This window comes from Alosa alosa, chromosome 21 (assembly GCF_017589495.1).
Source record: "Alosa alosa isolate M-15738 ecotype Scorff River chromosome 21, AALO_Geno_1.1, whole genome shotgun sequence".
In the NCBI taxonomy this organism is placed as follows: domain Eukaryota; kingdom Metazoa; phylum Chordata; class Actinopteri; order Clupeiformes; family Clupeidae; genus Alosa; species Alosa alosa.
In genome coordinates, this window is record NC_063209.1 from 3,711,104 (window position 1) to 3,735,377 (window position 24,274).

General features: G+C 44.1%; 2 protein-coding genes across 4 annotated transcripts; one reads left to right on the top strand and one right to left on the bottom strand.

Annotated features, from left to right (window-relative positions):
* Positions 1 to 1,986: 1,986 nt before the first annotated feature.
* gpr101 (G protein-coupled receptor 101) lies at positions 1,987 to 6,335 on the top strand. Of its 2 annotated transcripts, none has more exons than XM_048231454.1 (2): positions 1,987 to 2,538; positions 3,011 to 6,335. In XM_048231454.1, the coding sequence occupies exon 2, from the start codon at positions 3,134 to 3,136 to the stop codon at positions 4,460 to 4,462; it is 1,329 nt and encodes a 442-aa protein (XP_048087411.1). In that variant the 5' UTR covers positions 1,987 to 2,538; positions 3,011 to 3,133; the 3' UTR covers positions 4,463 to 6,335. The 2 variants fall into 2 exon arrangements, with proteins under 2 accessions (XP_048087411.1, XP_048087409.1); XM_048231452.1 differs by having other exon boundaries at positions 1,987 to 2,525.
* On the bottom strand, positions 6,332 to 21,803 carry LOC125286396 (transmembrane 9 superfamily member 2). Of its 2 annotated transcripts, XM_048231450.1 has the most exons (18): positions 21,507 to 21,803; positions 19,777 to 19,844; positions 19,589 to 19,682; positions 18,680 to 18,807; positions 18,331 to 18,460; positions 17,984 to 18,111; positions 17,742 to 17,850; positions 17,536 to 17,615; positions 17,319 to 17,424; positions 16,576 to 16,620; positions 16,072 to 16,204; positions 13,199 to 13,318; positions 12,925 to 12,982; positions 12,679 to 12,838; positions 11,593 to 11,744; positions 11,062 to 11,173; positions 10,464 to 10,635; positions 6,332 to 7,318 (listed from the first exon to the last, which is right to left on the bottom strand). In XM_048231450.1, the coding sequence occupies exons 1-18, from the start codon at positions 21,633 to 21,635 to the stop codon at positions 7,251 to 7,253; spliced, it is 1,992 nt and encodes a 663-aa protein (XP_048087407.1). In that variant the 5' UTR covers positions 21,636 to 21,803; the 3' UTR covers positions 6,332 to 7,250. The 2 variants fall into 2 exon arrangements, with proteins under 2 accessions (XP_048087407.1, XP_048087408.1); XM_048231451.1 differs by lacking the exon at positions 16,576 to 16,620.
* Positions 21,804 to 24,274: the final 2,471 nt, after the last annotated feature.

Below are 24,274 nucleotides of genomic sequence, written 5' to 3' on the forward strand. Positions count from 1 at the left end.
ACATGTAAAATTGATTTTATGCAACCCCACCCCCATCTTGCCTGTTCATAATTCTGAGAAATTCTTGAATTGTGTGCATGTGTGCGTGCACACGTTTATGTTTATGTGTGTGGGTGTATGTGTGTGTGTGCGTGCTTGTGTGTTTGTCTGCGTATGTGTGTTTGTGCATGTGCATGTGCATGCATGCGTACATATGTCTACTGTGTGAGTATGTGTCATACGTATGATTACTGTGAATGTATGTGTGTGCGTGTGTATCTGTTTATGCACATGTGTGCACATGGAATGGGTTAACATGACCCCTGGAGGCAAACATACGGAAAAAATTGGTCATCCTAGGCCCAACGGTTCTCAAGATATTCACAGAAAACTGTGTCTGCCCTACCCTCCTTTCGGGGGTCCAGTCCAGCGGGGGCTACAGATCAAAACGAAAAACGATGGTTCCATGCTATCCATGTGGGGTTACATGCCCACTAAGTTTTGTGTACCCCGGTCTTTCAGTGTCCCAGGAATCCTTGTTTGTGTACGGTCACTAAATGTACACATAAATTATTTTATTGTAAGGCCCCCCATGAACGAAAGTTCACAAAACTTGGCATTCATTCGGAAGGTGTCATAATGATCCTACACTTTCAATTTCGTGCAGTTTTGACCATGTCAGCCAGAGATATTGTGATGAAAACACCTACTTTTTTGCTTTTTAATTTTTAACTAGGTGGCGTTATACATGAAATAAGTGGTAATGGGATGGGTTGACCTGCCCCCCTTAAGACCAACATACAAAAAAGGTGGACCTCCTAGGCCCTACGGTTCTCGAGATATTCACAGAAAACTGTCTCCGCTACCTACAGGCCAGTTGGTGTATAGTAACATAAATTAATTTATTGTGTGGCCCCCATGAACGAATTCCACCTAAACTTGGCGTGCATTCAGAGGGAGTCATAATGATCCTACACTTCCAATTTTGTGCAGTTTTGACTATGTTAGGTCACAGATACCTGCGATTACAACACCTCATTTTTACTTTTTTGTGTTTAACTAGGTGGCGCTATACATGAAATGAGTGGTTATGGAATGGGTTGACATGGCCCCTTGAGATCAACATACAAAAAAATGGTCCTTCTAAACCCTACGGTTCAGAAAAAAAAAAAAAACATCTGACTAAACCTATATGACACAAATAGGGGAAGAACAGGGCCAAGTATAGGTTACTATTAGACACTATTACTCTATTTCATGTGACACTATTGACACTATTGTAAAAATAAAATGTATACAAACATATCACTCCATCTGTTTATCAATGTATAGGTTGTTTGGTCTCCCACCCCACCCCCTGCCCCCATGTTAACTCTATGGCTACGGCTTTGTATAGGCTTATGCAATGCTGTTTTTTAACAGATTAATCAGTGATGAAACAGGTTATCTTTTCTAACCTAAAGTTATAGTACAAATGACAGTGCTGAGATTACCCTGTGCACACTGCTCACAGGTTGGCAGGGGAAATAACTAAAGTGTTGGGTGGAAATAGAGTCTGACTGGCAGGATAGGGAACAATTTGAGTAAATATAAGTTGCATTGCTGGCTCACTTTTGTCCTATCATACATATGGCACCACCTCAATTATAAAATTGCTCTGTAATTATTAGACATTTGCCCCCATTACTGGTTGGTACTGGTTGGTAAAGCTACAGGCCTATGTTTGTGCTGTATTGATTAGCCAATGAACATTGAATTGAACTATGCCAACATGGAAATGTCTGTACGATGAATAAGAACTAATTTTATTTGTTTTTAATTTATTTATTCATTTATTCATGTGTCTTGCACCCATGTATTTTGCTTACAAGGTGCATTTCCTTGTAGCCATATCACGTATGTTTGGACCAATGACGTAATTGGACTTCTGTTAGGGTATGGAATAAAATAATTGTTTGCATCAAATGCCCTTAAGAAGACCACACTGACTCCTCATCATAGGCTAATCTATGATAACGACGTAAAATAGCCTAAATTGTGTTTTGGGTCATGATAAAAGCGTGACGAACGGTCTGTATGTAGGCTATGTGATGCTTGGATTTTGTAGCCTATAGCAGGTGACAGACGGACAGTAAATTATAGGCTACCGCGTAGGCTATAGGCTATGTCGTCATGTTTATGGTGTGGTGGAACGACTTACTCTCAATTCTTTGCTAAAGCATCACTGACTAGTTGATCAAATCTAAAAAATGCAACGATGGCTCACAAGTGAACACTGTCTATCAGGTTTTCACGACTGAATTGGACGCTTTTCTGACTGATGCTTGGTGGTATGTGCTGCGTCGGACTCAAGGGGCTGCTGCCACTGCCATTGATTGTACAGCGGTGACCAAAATGGGAGAGCGGTGTTGTGATCAGAGCGAAGCGGCATCAATGGGAAAGAGCAACGGGATACCAATCACCAAATACCTCCGACAAAGACTCATTGATAATGACAATCACAATCCCCGTAAAAGGATTCTTCTGTCCTCGATGACAACGTAAAGGTAATAACGTTAGGTAATTATCACTGAGAAGCGTTGTCATTTGTTGAAAAACGAAAGCGACAATCGAGTCATCAAATGTCTGAACATCTGGTGTTAAGCGAACAATCAAATTAAAGAGCGTGTTTCCTTTTGGCATCTATTTTCACGTGTGAGTGGTCGCTACATGGCAAAAGGCCCCTGTTAGAGGGTCTTTTTCAGTTAAATGACAAATAGCATAACGTTTTGATTGATGGAGAGGTGCCGGGAATCTTTCTCTCATGTTAAAGCTTGCGTTTGCAGCACCCTCACATCTTTCTCTGATTTGTTTTCACATTGTGTCTCAAATTAGCTATTGTTCCATAAAACAGCTTATGCTGTATTCAAGGAAGGGATTTTGGGAGACGCACACTGATGCAGCAGGCTTGCAATGTTTAAGTACAGGCAAACACATTTCTTTCCACCTGCTGTGCCTCACTGACATTTCTCTGACATCCTCCTCCCTCAAGGTAAACCCAGTGGCTGATCTAAAGAAAAAAGAACAAAAAAAAAAAACGTGTGGACAGAGTAAGAATCAGAGCCCGAGCGCCACACATGCATCTGTCTCCTCACTTGCAGTCCTTGCCGTCAGCATGCCCACCTTGGAGGCGCCCAGAGAGGGCTTTTCCAACGCCAGCCTGCCCTGGGGCCCGGGCGCCGGGGGCCCGTCGGTGATCAACAGCACGGTGAAGATGGTGCTGATCTCGGCTATCGTGTGCACGTCGCTCTTCGGCAACGTGGTGGTGCTGCTGGTGTTCCAGCGCAAGCCGCAGCTGCTGCACGTGGCCAACCGCTTCGTGCTCAACCTTCTGCTGGCCGACCTGCTGCAGACGGTGCTGGTCATGCCCTTCGCCATCGCGGCGGCCGCCCCGGGGGTCTGGCCTCTGGACGCCCGCCTCTGCCAGGCCCTGGTGGTGCTCATGCACCTGTTCGCCTTCGCGGGCGTCAACACCATCATGGTGGTGTCCGTGGACCGCTACCTGGCCATCATCCACCCGCTCTCCTACCCGACGCGCATGACGCCGCACCTGGGCACCAACCTCATCGCGCTCACCTGGCTGCTGAGCGTGCTGCAGAGCACGCCGCCGCTCTACGGCTGGGGCGCCATCGAGTTCGACCGGCACCACAACGCCTGCACGGTGGTGTGGTCCTCCAGCTACTCCTACTCGGCCCTGGTGTCGGCGCTGTCCTTCTGGCTGCCCGTGCTCATCATGCTGGGCTGCTACTGGATGGTGTTCCGGGCCGCCAGGCGCCAGAACGCCCTGGTGCACCCCATCCAGGCCAACAGCCACCTGCAGCCGCCCGAGTCCACCCAGGCGTCCTGCTCCAGCCCACAGAGATCCCAGCAGCAGCAGCAGCAGCAGCAGCAGCCCCAGACGCCTCACCCCGACGCGCCCTCGTCCGGCTACCCGACCCGCGCGCGCCACAGACGCTTCCACTACCACTGCAAGGCGGCGCGCGTGGTCTTCGTGATCATGGCGTCGTACATCGTGAGCATGGGGCCGTACAGCGTGCTGAGCACGGTGGCCATGTGCTCGCGCCGGCCTGTGCCGCCCTGGCTGGCCTCGCTGGCGCTCATCCTCTTCTTCCTGCAGTGCTGCCTGCACCCCTACATCTACGGCTACATGCACCGCAGCGTGCGCAAGGAGTTCCTGGCGCTGCTCTGCGGCTCGCTCTGCCGGCCCGGCCGGCCGGGGAGGGGCTCGGCTGTCGACAGCTGCTTCACGGTGACGGACGGGCGGCTGGGGCAAGCGGGACCGGCAGGACACCCCAGCCAGACGGCCCGCGTCTGCCCTCTGCGCACCTGGGAGGAGGGCACGGTGTCCTCCTCGCCAACGGAGAGGAGGTCCAGGGACAGCCGCAAGGAGACCACCTCCATCAGCCTGAGCTCAGAGAAAGAGCTGACCGTCCACAGTAAGTGACCTCAGCAGCACAGGTTGTAAATGGACCACTGCTGCGAGTCTGTAGATTAATATGAGGCCCGGGGTCAGCTGGGATAAACATCCTCTCTGCAGTGTGGACATGAAACCGTCCAGATGATACCAAGGTAAACCCAGGCATACCTCTATTGTGATTCCTGTCCTTAACATTCTGTTGTCCCCTCCACAGTGCCTGACTGCCATGTGATTGTGTTCTGAGGAATTCTGTTGGGTATATGTTTGTGATGTATGCATTCACGTTTTAAGCATAGCTGATGTATAACAAAAAGTGAAACCTTTATCTTAGCGAGAAGCAAGAATTACATTTGAGCAGATGTTAGCCAACTTAGCAAATGAATGTAAAGTGTTGCAGTGTTGTCTTGATGTAGAGCACCAAGGAGAGGAATGGCTGTTCAGATGTTTTGTATTTCTTTTTGTAGACATGTCAGTTCACTGTTTTGGATACGTGTATGTGTATAGACTTATCACCTCTGGCCATTCAGATTGAGTCTCGAAGGGGCTGAGATGAAGGGAAATGCTGCTCAGAATGGCAAACTTGGAGATTTTTAAGGAGTTTTTTTAGTTCTGTACATGTTGGATATTGGTAAAGCATCGTTTTGATACTCTGGTAAAGAACAATGTGGAAGTAGCTGAAACTATTGACAGTACTGTTGAAAAACACACATTCCCAAAAGGTCCCATGAGAATCTCCTCTCCCAAAGCAAATCATTTTATGATCTCATTTCATTTCACAAACATATGGCCATATTATGAATTGTAAATCATGAAGGTTAATGTTGCGAGCCATTGGGTTCGTTCCTGGCCAAGGATGTTAGGAGTTGAGTTGGGAGTAGCCTATCCTGCACTGGGTTCAAGTGCCTCCTCTAGTAAAACTCTCTGATGCTGTTTGTGTTAAAACCCTCACCACCTCAACACTGCCAAGTCCATTGCCAGAGAGGTACTCTGTGAAAATTGGCAAAGCTCAGTCCATGTGCCTACCCACTTATCAGATGTTCACAGGGAGAATCTGCCCAGCCTCTGCCCAGCATGTGGGTTTCATGATTGGCCAACTGCTGAGAGCCCCTTTCTTATTGTCCTCTTTGTCCTTGCCTTCTCTCCCTTTTAGAAACACTAGGACAGAGAGGAGCTCATACTGTAGGCTCTGCGGACACAGCTAACCTTCAGTGTCCTCATAAGGTTCCACACGCGGTCTGACCCGTAACAAACTAACTGAACAAATTACATTCATGACACTGTACTCTTCTCCCAGGCTTTGTGACACAACGTTAGAGCTATGATTGGAGTTAGATTAAGTCTGTCGTTCATGATTGTGCCAGCTTTCACAGAAAAAGATGCTGCAGGAATCCCCAATGCGCTGTAATCTGTGGCTGAAGTTTCAACATTGTCTAGCTGAAGAATTCACTTCCTAAACCACAGTAATAGCAAGCACTCGCAGAATGCACAGAATTTGATAAACACACCTGCAAAGGTTATATCTGTACATTACTGACAATCAGCAGGTCACAGATACAAAAACACAGGACTGCTTATTTATTGCTGTGTTTTTGTGAGATAATGAAGACAGTTGACTAGTTTTGTGTGATAACTGTACGAGGCTGTGTGCTCACCGTGAGAGTATTTACACTATGTGTTTAGGAGTCTATGGAAGAATAAGTCAGGTTTCAGTCTATGCCCAACCAGTAACTTGAATGTTTGAAAATATTTTTGAATATTACAATTCAATCTCCCCAATGATTTCAAAGGTTAACACCAATTTTGACTTTATTAATAAATATATTATTTGTGTTTCATTGATGATGGTGTGGAACTGTTTTTATGCTGAAATAAGAAACTATTAAATCACACCATGAATGAATGTTTCCTCTTTTATTTATAGAAAAGCAATCTACCATAAAGATGTGCTTCATAACCGATTAAATCTTTTTTTATATGTTCATATAAACAACCTTCAGTAAGATAACCATAAAGCAACAATATGACAGACACAATATCAGTACAGCAAGATAATGGTCAATGATGTTCACTGCTGAACCACACCTAATGGCAAAAAAATGGTTCGGATTCTTACTCTCAAATCACCTCCAACGACAGATTTAAAGTAAAAAAAGAAAAAGAGAGATAGAGAAAAACAACACCACATAGAAACCAGTATCTGCTCTACAGGACAGTTTTCAAAGAAAATATGACATTCTTTGTATTCGTACGTTCAAATTCTTTCACATACAGCAGAAAAAGGTGCTAAAATAATAATATTTTTTAAAAATCAAATGGACATTAGGGTTTCAAAATATATATAAAAAAAACAAGATCAGATGCATTTTTATACATTATAATGGAGGAAATTAAAAAAGAATCCTTCAGCTCTTGGTACCATTCTGAACAAGGGTTCAAATGCCCTCGTTCTTTTGAACAGCAGCCAAAGACACGTCTTTGGGAGTTCACACAGAAACTCACTTGGGGTCAATCTGCGAGTCAAAATCAATGCCGCTAGTGAACAGAGTGGACAGCAGAAGCAAACGGAGAAGGTGAAGACACTCTTCAGAGCATTAAAACACAAAAAAGGGAAGTTCCCCAGTCCTTGTGCTGTGCTGTGCTGCTGTTCCCTTAAGCGATCGGATGGTTTCCATCAAAGTTTCAGTCCTGGCTTTGGCAGGTACGTCCATAGAGAGAGCTTTGAGTAACATGCGTTGCCTTGGTCTGGTCGAGTGAGTCTTGGTGGGGAGGGCTGGGTTGGGTGGCTGTGGTGGAGATTCTCGTAGGGTCCCACCACTTAGTCCACTTTCACTACACTGTAGATCTTATTTACAAACCAGAAGCAGGCGAAGAACCCAATGGTGCCTGAGGAGAGAGACGGAACACCAAATTAGCCTCATGTCAAGTCCATGCAACAGTCTATGAGTATGGCAACACCATGTAGTATTAAGCATTTCAATCAGATTACATTTGTCTACTTTTTAAAAGACCCCTCCTAATGAGAGACAAATCCTAAATTAGAAGAGAAGAGAGGCTTGACCAGGCACACACTGAAATACTGGTGCAGTCACATCTAAGAAAATATGTCCAAAATGTACAGATATGGCTTACTGGCCAGATGCCTTACAAAATGAGCCTCAATGCACCAATAGAAGGCATGGAGAGAAGCTCCTCCACAAGTTTGTCTTGGTGACACAATTAATTACACTCAACACCAGATTTGAAACGAAAGGGGAAAAAAACCTTCCAAGTGGGAAAACGATGTTCTGATTACTGAACTGAATTCTGTTGGGAGCTTTAAGTGCTTTCTGAGAGCTGACTCATGGGGAAGAACCATTTGACTCCAGAAATTAATTCTTAGGGCAGACCGACAAATCACACTCTGATCAAAGTAGGCATTGAAGTGGATGAGACAGAAACATACAAAAACATTAAAAGAAACGCAATCAGCCAGATTAGAATTTCGAGCCCACAACAATGACAGACCATGGCGCTCTCTGCACTCAACCAGCCAATACGGTAGCCTTTCTTTCATAATGCTGTTACTGGTCAGAACACGAGAGAGAGAGAGAGAGGGAGAGAGAAAAAGAGAGAGAGAGTTGGGGGTGCTCATGGAGGAAAGAGAAATAGATAGAGGCCAAGACCAATGGAACCGAGCAAGCCAAGCACAAATCCAAGCACTAACTCTTGTGTGGGTGGTTTAATAACGAGCAGGACTGAAGCTGGCAGTTACCATGTCAACTTCAGCCCTGTCTGCCTCCATAAAGGAAAGCTGGAGAGCGTGGGGATTGGGGGGTGCACAAGCTGCTTCCATGCCACCCACCACAACATCCCCTCATACCAGCCAGCCACTAATCCAATAGATGGCAATAAGCAAAACTGGAAAACTTGGAAGGGGGTGCATATGTGGCCGAGGCAGTGCATGCAGCGGTCAGCTTACTCTTGCAACTACCTATGAAGTCACAGCACTGACATGGACGTAATCGAGCAGAAACAGGCAGAAAGAGAGGATGGGTTGGGGGGGGGGGGGGGGGCAACATTTACTCAGTTGCTCAATAGAAACCTCCAAATCATACGGCCAGGTGTTATAAAAGGTGAGTGGCCTGAAATGAGACTGGGCCGTGAGTGGGTTGTAACAAGCTGCTTTATGGCTTCTGACAAGCATGAGGACACAGGATGGCAGACGAGGTGTGAGTGTGGGAGGCCGCTGGCGTGGGTCCAGGGAGAGAGGCCACAGTGTGGACATTCCACGTTTCAGGCGGACAGGAAACCCTGCGTACTGCTCATCGGAGAGTGCAGCGGTGCCTTGTGAATGGGGAGAAAAAGGCTAGCGCTGTCTGAAGTGCTTAGCAGAGGCTCTTTGAAGCCACCACTTCCTGCCTTCTGAACGCTCCTGACAAAGCTGCAGGTCCACACTGGCCCCTCCCCGTCTTGCCTCATGAATACAACACCGAGAACACAACACACGCACTCAGCCAGGGATTTGATTACAGCTAGAGCGAGTTGAAATGTGACAGTCGCAGTGCAAGTCAAGCTTGTTTTTTTGGTATGGGCCACCTCACCTGCATGGCTGCAAACCTTTCAGCACAGAATACTCTTGTCTAGAATACCTTTGGTCAAAGGCTCACCTCCTCTCAATTGATATTTCACTACATTCCCCCAAGCCCTCTTAAGACCGCCCACATAGTCAATAACTGTTCTGCATGGCTGCGTCAGTAGCTATCTGCTCCGGATTGCCAGGCTGCCACTATTCAGGGTCTGATTCAGTGTAGTCCACGTGAGATGGGATGACCAACGCCATCTCCCGTCAGCCTGGAAGGATACTTAAAGGAGAATTCCGGTGTGATATTGACCTAAAGTGTATTGAAACATGATACCGAGTGTGAACGTATGTCTCATAGCCCATCTCGGCTTGTCCCCTGCACTCCAAAATCTGGCTAGTTAGCCGATGCTACCAACAGCTTTTTCAATAGTGGTGCTTGACATCGGGCTAGCCATGCAAATAAATCACTGTTTTACACCCATTTACAAGGCTCAATGTATCTCCACACTTCATTGGTAGACTTCGAGGGCCCTGACATTTTAAAGCGAGACATTGAGAACTTTGAAAAAGCACTGGTAGTTTACTTACAAGGCGATTTATACAGACAGTATCTTCCGCGAAGTTTAGCGTTTGCAGCCATCTTGAATTTAGTCACGATAAATTAGAACAGCAGTAAGAATGAACAGGTATGATAAGGGATCAGATTCCAAAAATAATTCAGTGGAAATGCATGGATTCCAGTTTCTTCCAGTAGTATCAACTGGAATCCATGCATTTCCACTGAATTATTTCCTACTGAATTATTAAGCTGTTGGTAGCATCGGCTAACTAGCGCCAGATTTTGGAGTGCAGGGGACAAGCCGAGATGGGCTATGAGACATACGTTCACACTCGGTATCATGTTTCAATACACTTTAGGTCAATATCACACCGGAATTCTCCTTTAAACCCTAACTATTTCCTTGTCTAGTTAGAGCAGCTGATGGATCTTTAGGTGAAGTCATGCTGTCTCTCCCTTGATGCGCATCATTGTAAATACACTCTGTTCCTGATTTTTCATACTATTGGCCTCTATTAAATCTATGGTACCAAAATTACTATCAGTACACAAGGTACTGGTGACGGTCAACCAATAACCCCCTCTGGCTTGGCATACAATCTGGACAAGGTGTGTAGCGTCAACACTTCCTGCAGGAATCTGCCCACGGGAATGAGCGGGAGTGAGCGGGAGTGAGCGGGAGTGAGCGGGAGTGAGCGTGACGTGTTCTGTAAACACACCCCGACCTCTGGCTCTCCTCCTACACAGCGCTGTCGCTGGGAGACGGCCCACACTCTGAGCTATGTACAGCCACAGAGATCATCTCAATGCCGTAATAATGCAATCCCTTGCGCTGCGCTTGCTCACTGGCAGCACAATCCAGCGCACACACACACAGGGGTGGGACGGGGATGGTGCAATTCACTCACCTGTGAAAAGGAAGAATATGAGGACCATAATCAGAGTGTAACCAAAGTACAATATAGTGCTAGCAGCACCAACGATCTGTAGTTTGGAGAAGAAGTAGTGCACAGCGTAGACGAACAGGTAAGCTGCGGTGAAGCCGCTGGTCAGGAATGAACGCCACCACCAGTGGTAATCCTGTGAAGAAACATGGCAAAATGTGAGCTCACACAAACATCCACTAGGAGTCTTCAGAAATGTATATTCCAGCACTCAATGAGGCTGCCTACACCTAACTAAGTGACAAGGGGCTCAATATCTCTGATTAGACACATGAGAAGTAGTTTTCACTCTGGTACACTTAGAACTGTAGGTGTTTGCTAATAGCACATTCCACTACGTGGCCTTGGATCAAGATGACTCATTTAAGAGCAGCTATAGTTTCATCAGCTACAGACACATTGTACAATCTGCTCCTCTAGGCTGTTCACCCGCGTCAAGAGTTTCATCCTAAACATGGCAGCGTAAGGAGAAGGCAGAGTTTCATCCTAAACATGGCAGCGTAAGGAGAAGGCAGAGTTTCATCCTAAACATGGCAGCGTAAGAAGGCAGTCGATGTCTGACCTCAGCACACAGGTGGAAGTAGCACAGCAGGATGGTGGCCTCGGAGCAGGTGATGAGGAGGATGATGAAGACCAGGAACAGGAAGCCAAACATGTAGTACATCTGATGAGACCTGCGGAGAAAAGGGACAATTAGTGCCGGCAAATGGCAAAAAAAACACACAAAAAAACAACAACAACAACAAAACAACGGTTGAGCTGCATGTTGTGTTGGACGCTGTACGGCTGAGGCTGCGAAATACAGCGCTGATAAACAAGTTCAAATATTCAGTGTGAGGCTTTGAATAAAGTTTATTACTTTATATCTTACTGTTCAGTTCTAATGCAACTAGTAATAAAAAAAAAACACTAAAACTGCTTCATTGCTAGTTTCATGTAGCATAACACTACAAGAAGTGTTAAGCAAGGAGGTATGTACATAAGTGTGTGTGTGAGTGTGTGTGTGTGTGTGGGTGTGTGTCTGCTTAAGACAATAATTATTCCTATTCATAGTTTTTTCTATGAACTTCATGGGTTTGTTCACTGCGCCTACCATATACTGTTGAGGATGAAGAAGAGCTGAATGAAGATGCAGCCAAAAGGCAGGATGCCTCCCATGATGATTCCAGGGAGGGGTTTGGTGAAGAACGACTGCTCTGGGATCTGTCTGGGAATCTGATTTGTTCGTACTGGCTGCTCCATTACCTGGGCAGAGCATAAACATTGAATTTAAAAGCCAAAGTCAAAGTCAAATTTCAAAATAGTCATGCATGTAACATCCACTACATCATCATTCATCACATGTAATGTGAGTAAGTGTAAAATATAGAAACAGTATAGGCATACTACAAAGGATTACAAAGCCACCTTTTGAAACACATTCAGAAACCAAGGCCTGTTCCAGATATTGCTCCAAGAGTGAGTAATGTGTCATTATAAACATGCTTTTCGTCATCAACGCACTCATTTGCATTCCTACAGCACAGTGTACATAGGTGCCGGTAACTAAAGGCCTTGAGGAAGGTCTGAGAGTAGGAAGTGGGTTAAGCTGAGAATGTGTATGTTTTATTAATCTAGCCTTGAGCATGATCAGAGAAGCAGAGTTAATTATTACACCACATCATAAAAATGGCCTGTTTAAAACACTGCAAATCTCAACTGTTCCGCTGTTGTAAAGTTGACATGATATTGAAAACCTCAACTGTTGCAGTCTTGTAAAGTTGGCATGATATTGCCGATTCTACAACATTGTCACATAGCCTCCATCAAGGCCAGGTCATCAAATCATTTGAGTCAGCCTGACATACTCCATAAACTAATGATAAACAAAGATAGGATTATCAATATGTTTTGACAGTCTAGATAAGGCTTAGCAATGAATGCTGTAGTATAAAACTAATTCCAAAATGTGCACAAGCCAACCCAGCCAAATCAGCCATTTAGTATTCATATGGAATGTGTCAGATACTGCATGTATACATCGCATAATGTATGGAATGTGTCAGATACTGCATGTATACATCACATAATGTATGGAATGTGTCAGATACTGCATGTATACATCACAAAATGCATGGTTGCACATATAACAGCACAATATAGATTTAAGATATGCAGAGTAAATGCCTCACAGACTTACAGGTTTTTTGAAGCCAAAGTATGCACCCATGAATGTGAGGGGGACGGAGATGCCGAACCACAGGGCCAAGATGGCCACCAGGGTGCCGAAGGGTACAGCAGCTGAGGAGCCCTCCACCCACAGGATCAGGTTCATCAGGAAGAAATCAGCAAACACGATCCTGGGGAGATCAAAAAGAGTCTTACTACCACAGAGCTACGGAATTCCACAGAACCAAGTGAAACCGAAGAAATGTTGGGAACCTACCCGGGACACAAAAGTGCTGTCAGGAGAACATTGGTTTTCCATTTCTCGCCACCAAAGGCTATGGGGGGAAACACAAGTATTGACTGAGTAATGGAGGGAGAATTGGGCTTGACAGGTTTATCTGAAAACAATCCAACTGAGTGCGAGGCCATAGCCAAGTCTCCGGAGCAGGATTACACCCCCTTAAGAGATGTGTGTGCAGTGAGCCTGCCACAGGGACAGAAACCTGAGCCGGGTGACTTGGGAGGCCGGTGTCTGGGCCCAGAGAACTCACTCTTATAGAAGCGAGCGGATACGTAACCCGCCGGCGTTCCCAGCAGCACCCACAACACCACGGCGCACGTCATCAGAGCACCCCGATTGGCAGGAGACAGGAATCCGAGGCAGGCCAAGACTGAGGAACAAAAAAAGAAAAACAGCAGACTGATGAGCTCCATTTACACTAACGACACCGTAGCACAACATATCAAAACCTAGACAGCCTACGACACCGTAGCACAACATAGCTAGGTTACGGGGATGCTGGCGACACACGTCGCTCCGTCTGGCTTCATGTTTTTGTTTGTTTTTATGTAATGTTCGTAATTTATTTAATGTCATGTACATTTTTTGTATTGATTTGTCTAGTTAAATGTATTTTCTCTTTATTTACGTTATTTTCAAAAGTTTTCTTATTGGCCGATGTCGTTAACGTTAGTCCATTGGGAGCTTGCTATGGCTAGCTGGGCCTCTGAAATCCTGACATGCACTTGGTCGAGGGGATTTCTCGGGACAGCTGGACCAAGGCTACTCTGCAAAAGATCTGCCGCAACCGACGAGCTGTTGCTGCTGACCTGCGAGCTGCTGTGTCAACTGCCTGAGGGGTATTCCAGAAAGGGGGTTTAACAAACACTGAGATAAAACTTAACCTCTGGGTTGTCTGAACCTGTGGCGACTAAACCCGAGCTGTCGGTTCCAAAACACCGGTTACCAGTTAGTTCAATCAACCCTGTGTTAGATAACCTAGAGTTGTGCGCGTTCACGGCGAACTTATAAAGGAATCATCTATTGAGAGTCGAAACCATGAGTGAAACCGGCGAAACGAAGAGCAACGTATTTTTCAGAGGCGGAGTAGTCGAGGCTTACGAGGAGGAGAGAACTGTAATAACAAAAAAAGAGCAATAGGCCTACTTAAGTGTCTGCGTCCGAGACCTTGCTTGGCAGAGAATAGCCTAACTGACCACTGAAATGCGTAGGCCTACGTTTAGGATAGCTTATTTAATGTCAAAAGCACAATTAAATAATTCAGTGGACATCACGTAGGCTATTGTATTGACTGCTTTAAATGATGCCTTCTTAAACTAGCCTACCTTTTCACAGATTGAGTGGGCCATAGAATTCTTTCAGAATCCCAAATGTAATTTTCTATTTTAACGCGGGTTCTGCAGCTGTGGGCCAAGTTAAACTTTTGCGCCTCCATCATCGGAAGGGTGAAGAATGTCGGAAAGCATGGGTAGCCTATTGGACACATTTCGGTGCACATTTGGAAAATTGAATAGCCTAAGTGATGCTGACCTGCCAATTGGTGAAATTACACTCTAATGATCCTCGTGGGTTTGTGTCCAGGAAAACGAATGAAGTTGCGCAGGAAATGCTTTAGCGCAAGGCAAACTTTACGCACCGACCGACAGCTTGCCGATATGCTATGCGTCTACAATACTAACGTTACAAAAACTCCCAGTCGGAGAGCGATCATCGATGCACATAATTTCAAGTATTTGGAGAGAGGCAAAAAGTGTAGCCTATTGAAAAACTATTTTATCCCAAATGCCATCGGCATTCTTAACCAAACTAGTGACACGCATACCTGGCTAAGCTGTTATGTAGTCTACATTTAAACTTATTTATTCCGTTTTCCCTTTTTTGTAGCCTACTGCACTGTAATTATATCTTCAGTGTGTCCGAGATGTTTTTTGTCCATCCGATGTCTGGTGAGCCAAAGGCAAATGTCCTATGCTGTTGGCTAGCTAAGATTTATTTTATTCTATTCTAATCCATGCGTAGCCTAATGTAGTGATGGAGTCGAGAATGCTTTTCAAGTAGCCTAGCCCAATTTAGGATTCAGCGGAAAAACTATAGCGCTCTTGAAAAACTCGTTTGGAAAAGAAAGGATGGGCCATCATGTGATGTCGTGGTCTTATCGCCCTCTCACGGCTAATTCCACGGATAAATATTACGTGATTTTGTGCTTCTTTGTCAATCGGACCTCTTCAAAATGAAACGTCATTGTGTGACAAGTGTAAAAATAGCGGCCTGGTTGAACATGCACTGAAATAACCGAACATAATTGAACATAACCTGGTAGGGGGTAGGTTTTGTTCAGGTTAAGTTCAGAGCCTATGTTACCATAGTTACTTACATTGCCTGATCATTTTTGAGATTTCTGGAACTGAAATCCCAGGTTTATCGTTTACTCTGGGTTTACATACCCAGTTAACTTCAGAGCCTATGTTACCATAGTTACTTACATAGCCTGATCATATTTGAGCGTTCTGGAACTGAAATCCCAGGTTTACCGCTAACTCTGAGTTAACATACGTACCCAGTTAAGCCAGTAAACCTGCTTTCTGGAATACCCCACTGAAGTCTGGATAGAGCAGAACTCTGCATTCTCATGGAGCAACAAACTGTCGCTGTCAACAGTCCACTGAGTTGCTGATCTGTAAGATTTCCCACGATTTCAGACTGCTTCCAGTGATGTGTCTACCGGTGTCTCGGGTACGCTGGCGACTACACCGCTCCGTCCGGCATATTTTGTCTTGTGTGTCATTTGTTATTTTATAAATTTGTTTGTTTATGTTTTGGTGTCGCAGATACGCTGGCGACTACGCTGCTCCGTCCGACATCTTTTGTCTTTTGTGTCAATGTCTTATGTGTGAAGCGCTTTGGTTTGCACTCTGCATGTGAAATGTGCTGTACAAATAAACTGACTTGACTTGACTATAGCAAAACCTAGACAGCCTAAGACACCGTAGCGCAACATAGCAAATCCGAGACAGCCTAAACGAGGTTATCTACATCAAGGCAGCAATGCTGTGACATAGAATGTAGTGGCTTGCTGGAGTTAAGTCTGTAATGTCTGTGTTACTCTGATTAGAAAGTACTCACAAAGGGTAATGAAGGTCATGATGAAAATCTGAGCGCCTTGACCGAGGAACACGGAGAGCAGCATGCCTTTCCTGGGAGGCCTGAACACGTCCCCGTGCACCTGCTTCCACCCCGACTCCTCCTGAGCGTCCTCCTGTCCATCAAACACAGCAGTCAACCAATCAGCACGCTGCACCAACCCAAGCCTTTTTATTCATCATATTAAAAACACAGGATGCATTAAGTAATGTAAGAGGGAATTTCAAGCTCCAGGTGCAGGTGCATGCATTTGAGATGAGACAACATGGTGTAGTTACAGTATACTGTGTATATTTGATCTGACAATGGAAGCATTAAAGAGTTTAGGGGGTTTCCACCCTGCATCACATTCTGAAGGATTAGATGTAATGTCTGCATCAGACACCATGTTTCTCCTCTCAGTTTGACAGCACAGCAGGGAAAATGTCCATAGACACCCCCAAAGCCCATCTCCAGCTCAAAACCAATATCTGAGCGCATGCTTACATAAGACATAGAGGTATTTCTTGCCGGTGAAATCTTTACCATGTCCTGTGAATATTACAACATATAGCAGTGGAATTAGGCCTATGTTATGTTTACACAATCCAGAATAAAGGGAAAGTGCAGGGAATGTTCTGTGCTCTGCCCAAAAGAGAAATCCAGCGTTTTTCACATACAGTATATCTCCATTTCTCGGGTATACCGAGTCACCAAGTACTATCGGTACGAGAAAAAAAACGAAAATCTGTTTTATCTAGCTCAAGTTGCAAGTAGCCAAGCAGCTACAGCGCTACACTGTGGGGACATGTCTGTGAGCCCCCGTGTCTGTGAGCCCCCGTGTCTGTGAGCCCCCATGTCTGTGAGCCCCCATTTTCGTACCGACTCCGTGACCTTGAGAAACGGAGATCTATGCGACTGAGCCCCCATGTCTGTGAGCCCCCTGCACTCCGCGGACCTTGAGAAACGGAGATCTATGTGAAAACTCGCCGGATTTCTCCTTCAAAGGTTATTGCTTGGCTATCTGCACATACAGCAAATACTTCAAAAAGCTTTAAACACATGCATGCATTTTATAAAACAGCAGCCAGTATACAAAGAGACTGCAGGGAAATGTTCTGCTTGGGCCAACTCAACATGATTTCTACACATTAATAAGCATGCATTTATTTTAGCAACACACAGTAAGCAAAGCCAAGGCTCAGCCCATGTGCTGTGTGGAATACGACTGGGGTTTGTGGAAAACTTACCTGATCCACCTGGTTGTACCTGGCAATGTCTTTGTGAAGCGTCCGCAGCATGATCATTGCCACCATGCCTGACAGGAACAGCACGATAACCAGGGAGTTCATGATGCTGCAGAAAACACAGAACAGCCAATCATTCACTCTGACAATGGAGCAGACTCTGCACAACACTAACAATACAAAAAACAAATACAGATTAAACCAGATCACTGGCCATTACCTGAACCACTGGATGTTGGTATGTGGCATAGACACCAGAATATAGTCCCATCTGGAGGCCCACTTAATGGCATTATTTTGCTAAAATGGAAGGGGTTTATCAGATTAAAAAGTCTGTACTACAAACACAGCAAATCAAGAACATGGAAGTCCATGTAAACCACAAATATAATTGACTTATTTTGATAAAGTGATTCAATCACTAACCTCAAATTTGATGGAATATGTGTATGTTAAATCAAGGTTGCTGGTTAAATCGCCTGGGACTTCCATGGGTGGACCATCACAAGTAGGCTTGTCTTTATCATTTTTATAACTGTCATAAAACAAACAGAACAATCAAACAAAAGATGAACAGAACGGTTACATTTCTCAAGACAAATGGGGAAGTCCATATGACTGTCAAAAAGAGTACAACCGACAGAAGAGCAAGCTATTAACTTCTCTACCTCTTGGGTTCCAGCGTAGCAGCTACCAATCTGGCACCTGTCCAGCCTTCATTTTCTCCACTGTGGTAGGTAATGGTAATGTCAACATGGTTGAAGACATAGAACGTGTTCTTCTTGTTGAACTCGGCCTAAGGAACAATGCATAACATACAATAGCCTCAGACCTGGTATTGCTCCAGCTTTTAATGACCTTAAAACTGCCAACAAGTTGGTCTGATTATACAATAAAGTTAGCCTGGAGGCCAGCCCAAATTTAACATTGCCCACAAAATTTGAGGTCTGTATAGAATTGAGTGTGGTTACGTCAGGCTACAATTAAGTCATTATAAAGCACAGAAGAAACTCACATTGATGACGCAGGCATCCTTGGCTCGTCCATCTGGAGTGACTAGACAGCCAATGGGGAAGCCAGGATTGCAGTACTTCTGACTGTCCTCCACATCATAACACCAGGTCACTGGCATGTTGTCAACAATCCTTCAGTTAACAAAAACACTGTTAATAGATCTCCAAAACACTTTCCTATAACTTTTTAATCACAAAGGTCATGAGTAAATCGACATCTGTGCCAAGCAACCACAACTTTATCTTCATGTTGCAAATTGCTAAAAACAGCTACAAAACTACCTGAATTGTATAAAGAATAGACATACAACCAGGTGGCAGACCTGAGCATGGGGTCTGATTCAAACTCACCAATGGTGCTGGTAATTGAGTTGCATTCCACTTTTGATGAAATCAAGTTTTTTCTTGTCGTCTTTATTGTTGACGGCATACGATTTTGTACAAACCTTGACACAGGACTCATCTTTCTTAAATGACAACTGAAATGAAATAAATCACGTTAGTCATGTTTCTTCAAATGAAACTTACATCATCAACCAATTCAAACGGACCAAAAATAACAAACATGGACTTCATACAAATGATTAAAAAGTAGGCAATGGCTACATGGGTCTAATCACAGCAGATTTGAACTATTGCATTAATGTATTTGCGTATGCGCAATGGATACCGCGTCTGACTATGGATCAGAAGATTCTAGGTTCGACTCCTGGCTGGCTCAGCGGCTACACTCCGGGGCGGTGGTAGTGTAGTGGCTAAGGAGCTGGGCTAGCATGCAGTAGCCTGAAAATTGTCGGTTCAAATCCCGGCTTCCACCATTGTGCCCTTGAGCAAGGCACTTAACCCCAAGTTGCCCCGGGGACAATGTGATCCCTTGTAATATAGCTGACATATGTAAGTCACTTTGGTCAAAAAGTGTCTGCTAAATGTAATGTAATGTAAATGTAATATTAGACATATATGCTGAAATATGACTGTGCTGCCTCATACTGCCTAACACTCTTGATAACATTGTCAAGTTGTATGTGATCTTCCAAAGAGGTCTTTCCAAAAACGACAAGAAGTGGGAGAATTTATTTCTGATAGATCATTGTAATAATAATTATATGGAAAGTAGTGTAGGTCTTAAACAAACCATGGATCAATAATAAGACGGAAAATAAACACAAGCCGACCATTGTGTAGATACTCCATTAAATAGTTACAACATAGAGAAAGGAGAGTTGTCAATTCCCTATGATCTCGACAGTCACCTCTCACCTTGTAAGGAGAGGTCTCAATTCTTTCTCCAAATAAGACCTGGCCAAGGTTCTCAGATGGTCTTTTCTCCTTCTCATCTGTGCAGAAATCAAACCTGGTGGGAATTAACATGTTTTTGATGTGATGCAGGTCGAAGTTTACAGAAAATGAGTTATCCAAGCAGCTTACTACACATCATGCCAACTTACACATCATATTCATAGGGCAACACTGACTCCACCGAATCCAAACGGTTTACGAAGAGCTGAATTATTGTCTGAGGAGAAAAACAAGGAGGCAAATATAATGACCATCAGGGTCGTAGCCTACCACAACTGATCATTTCTGTACAATTGTAGCCTACATAGACAATTACATAATTTGTCTAATGCCATCCTTACACCGAGACTTTGCAAAGATTTGGAAAATATTTTTGAAAGACTACAGTCTCAGACCCTTTCAATTTCACATCTAAAGACAAGTCAGAGTGTTTAAGTCACAGGCGATTTTGCAACGACTAGGGATTTTGCAGGGTCACTATTTACAAGACTGCAACTACATTATTTCCACGATAGCCTACTCATATCAAAGTCATATTTTTGTCTGTCACGTGGAATAGCCGACTAATAATTTATAAGACACGAAATAACAAATAATCAAATCTACAACTGTCGTCTACTTTGCCCCTTCCTGTTTGGTGTTGAAGAGAGGTAACTATTATTTCTTATATTATCCACGACTAGAAGACTTACGATGATATTGTCGTAACGCCAAGACTAGAAAAAGACTGACTCGGACTGACTTAAAACCGCCGAAATTGGCAGCTTAATTTACACACACACAAAAAAAAGATCTGATTGAGTTTCTCAAAGTGTGGTCCGGGATCTCAAGTGGTCCGCGAGCAGAAGTGGTAAAAAAATAACATGAGTTGTTTGTAATATTGAACCAACTTGTATATAAATCCAAACAGTTCTGCAACGCTGCCGATTTAAATCATATGAATCTCTGACACAATAAGCAAGGTGCAAAGACAATAATCAAGGTGGTTCAGTGAGTAGGCCTATTGTGTAATATACTGTTGAAGTAGATAAACTGTTTGTTTGTTTTTTGGTGTTGTTTTTTTAGCTAGGTGGTCCGTGAAGTTTGAGAAACATTGGCCGGAGCGCGACGCGACTCCTGTAAAACTCCCATGATTTCATTTAGACTGAAAAATTAGTCGCCGTCTTTGAAATCGCTCGAAAATCGTATGGTGAAAGACATAAGTTAGACACAAGATACATTATAGATCAGTGGGTTACATCCACCAAAACTGTTGATGCTGTTCGAGCAGGTAATGTAACGTTAGTAGCATTAGAAATACTAGAGATGAGAAAACGGATATAGTCATCTCACGTGAATTTTGCGTACACTATTTTGCCTCAACGTTAATGCCATTTTGCATACGTTACCTGGCATTGCATTAAAATATGCGGGGAAATGTTGATATTAAGCTAAAGTTACCTAAGTGCTAAGTAACGTTAATGTTAATGGGATCTTCTTATGAGGCTATAGCCAGTTAGCTGGTATACATTGGACCAGGTTTTGGCATTTAATCGCACTTCCCAGCACAGCTCTATTCATCCGTGATTGATTCATATGGTATTTGGCGTAGTTGCTGATACCTGCCCTACGGCCTAACCTCATTCATGACTCAAGCATCACTGGCTGTCCAGTGTCCACCTGAAATAGTCACTACAAAACCGTCAGGTAGCTTCTAGCTATTATGTTAGCTATCATCAGATGACGTTAGCTATCCTAGCTGGCTTGCTAGCAAGAGGTACATTTCACTTCAACATTGGATTTCCTGGACATGTGCTCAACATACTAACCAACTTCGATCACATTTTCTAATGCACACGATTTCTAAGTATGAAATAAGACAATATCCGTAAATTCTTACCTGACATTCATCTGTGCTCTTTTCGCAGAAACTAACTGGAGCCAAACCCGGAAGGTAGAATCCTGAACAGGAACAGATCGCAATTAAACTGACCGCAAGTCCAAAAACTGTGTTCCTTTGCTTCTTCATTGTAAAGTTGATGTCTTGATGTAAAAATATATTAATTGTGCGTTGTCTACTGTAAAAAAAATGTTGTTAATAGGGAGAGGGGGGAAGGGGGCTAGCTCGCTAGCCCTGCTTTATAAATACAGCTTGGTTAGCTACGGACCTCCCGACGACTGCAAGTCGCTTAGCTAGCAAGTGACGTTGAAGCGAAGGCGGTGACACAGGCGGAATTTGTTTGACCAGCCTGAATAACCGGTTTCATTCCGGATTGATTTTTCAGGGGTCAACGAGAAGCCGACAAGTAGGATTTCCTACAACTTTTTAAGTAACGCGAGTAATAATGAGGCAGTCAAAACCTTCAGGGGATTTTTTTTTATGAAAGCCCAATCAAGCTCAGCCAGATATATTTTGAAGGTTTCTTGGTGTTTTATGCCCCCAACGTTGTCTTCAAGGCAGCGCTGCCTGGTTAGGCATAGGTTAGGGCTAGGTTTAGGATAAGGTGCCTTTAAGCTGATGGTGGCAGCGCTGCCTGGAAGACAACGTTGGGGCCATATAACACCATCGAGCTATTTTGAAGCATCTACAACACGTGTTGCGAACACTCAAAAGTGTTCCAACCAGAGCCCTATCTATAATGCTCTGGTTCCAACCAATAACCAACGAGATGCGCGTTCAGGAGAGTTTCAATTGCACGGGAGGGAGTAGCGAGCTAGCTCTCTGTTTTGTTTGAATGTCAACAGAAGTGACGTTACCCCGCCATCACTGATATAACCTTTAAATTTACATTCTGTAATTTTTTGGGTTGATTCTTAGCAAAAACACATTTTTCTTCTTCCAAACACATGTGCTCATTCATGTGTAGTACTTCCACCAACAAATCAAAATATTCTTGTAAGTGTAGAATTTGCCATTCAGAATACGGCCGAGTCGCCCGTATGGTGGCAGCCATGTTTCGCTATCCTCATTGCCTTGATCAAAGCGGAGTGATAATCGAGAGAATCGGTTTCCTGCTGGTGTTTTAGGGCCTGGTTGATTACTCTGTGCTGAAAAGCGCATGATATTGCTGTTTGAATATTTTTCTTTGCTGTAGGCTACCTTCCGAGTAGCATGCTGTGCCTTTCGTTTTCAGAATGTTTGTTAGGCCTTTCTTCAGTAATTAGAAGGCTATCTATGGGAAATAAGGCCCTGTAGGCCTACTACGAAGCGGGGTTACTGGCTTATCTGGGTAACTTCGAGAGTATAGACCTCTCCAGAATAAGTCCCGCCTCCTAACTTCCGTATCCATCCAACCTTCGGTCTATTTTTTTATTTTCGGTGCCATTTAAGTAGTATAGTCTATAATATACTACTTAAACGGCACCGACAATCAAAAAATCCAGTGGAAACTAGATGGCAGAAGTGTGTAGGCCAATCTGCCCACCAGCTTTTTCTACTTCACTACCTACAGATGTTTTACCGGTATGATATTTCGAAACGTCATGTTATTTCCCATAGACAATCGACGCCCGGAAGTTGGATGGATACGGAAGTTACGGAGGCGGGACTTATTCTGGAGAGGTATATAGAGCTGGTAAGTCCCGCCCATCCGCTAAACCCCCAGTGGACCTCTAGATTGAAAAATCGTCAATGCAAGTGAATGTGAGAAAATAATTATTTTCTGGTCTCGTTTGAATTGTGCCATGAATGTGAACATATGTTGTCTGTGAATTTTTAATATAATTTTTCATGTTACGAGTTTGACAGTATATTATATGATTCTTCGGCTATCAGTTGTGGAAAAGACATAACGAGAAAGACTACATGTCGCCTGTGACGTGAGCTAGCTCTAATCGCTAACATTAACTGAGATGCTAGTTTTTGTAAGGCAGGAATAAACACACATGGTAACAAAAATATTCAAAACATGTCTAGCTTCACTCAACACATTAACACTATGATACAGTGTGATTGTAAAATTGTATGGTTCACTGTGTTCAAAGTCGATCTTAATAACCCTCTACATCTCGACCAACTGATGGTTGTTATGGGAAACTAGTTAGCTGTTGTCTAGCGGAAAGTTGTAGTCCACAAAGTGCTCTCACACAAAGTTTAGCCGTGGCCCACTGGTTAGCACTCTGGACTTGTAACCGGAGGGTTGCCGGTTCGAGCCCCGACCAGTGGGCCGTGGCTGAAGTGCCCTTGAGCAAGGCACCTAACCCCTCACTGCTCCCCGGCCGCCCGTTGTAGCAGGCAGCTCACTGCGCCCGGGATTAGTGTAAAAAGGCCACCTCACTGTGTGTTCACTAATTCACCGATTGGGTTAAATGCAGAGACCAAATTTCCCTCACGGGATCAAAAAAGTATATATACTTATACTTTTAACCGCATCAAACCTCTACCCGCTCAATTGTAGCAATCTTTACACGAAAATTTATATTAAAAATTCACAGACAACATATGTTCACATTCATGGCAAAATTCAAAAGGGGCCAGAAAATAATTATTTTCTCACATTCACCTGCATTAACGATTTTTCAATCTAGAGGTCCAGTGGGGATAGCGGAAAGGGCGGGACTTACCAGCTCTATTCCAGAGCCCGTCTACGGAGAGCCTGGCCACTCCGTAGTAAGTCCCATTGTACCGAATTTTGGTTGCAGTTCCACCAGAGTTCCACTGGGGGCGAT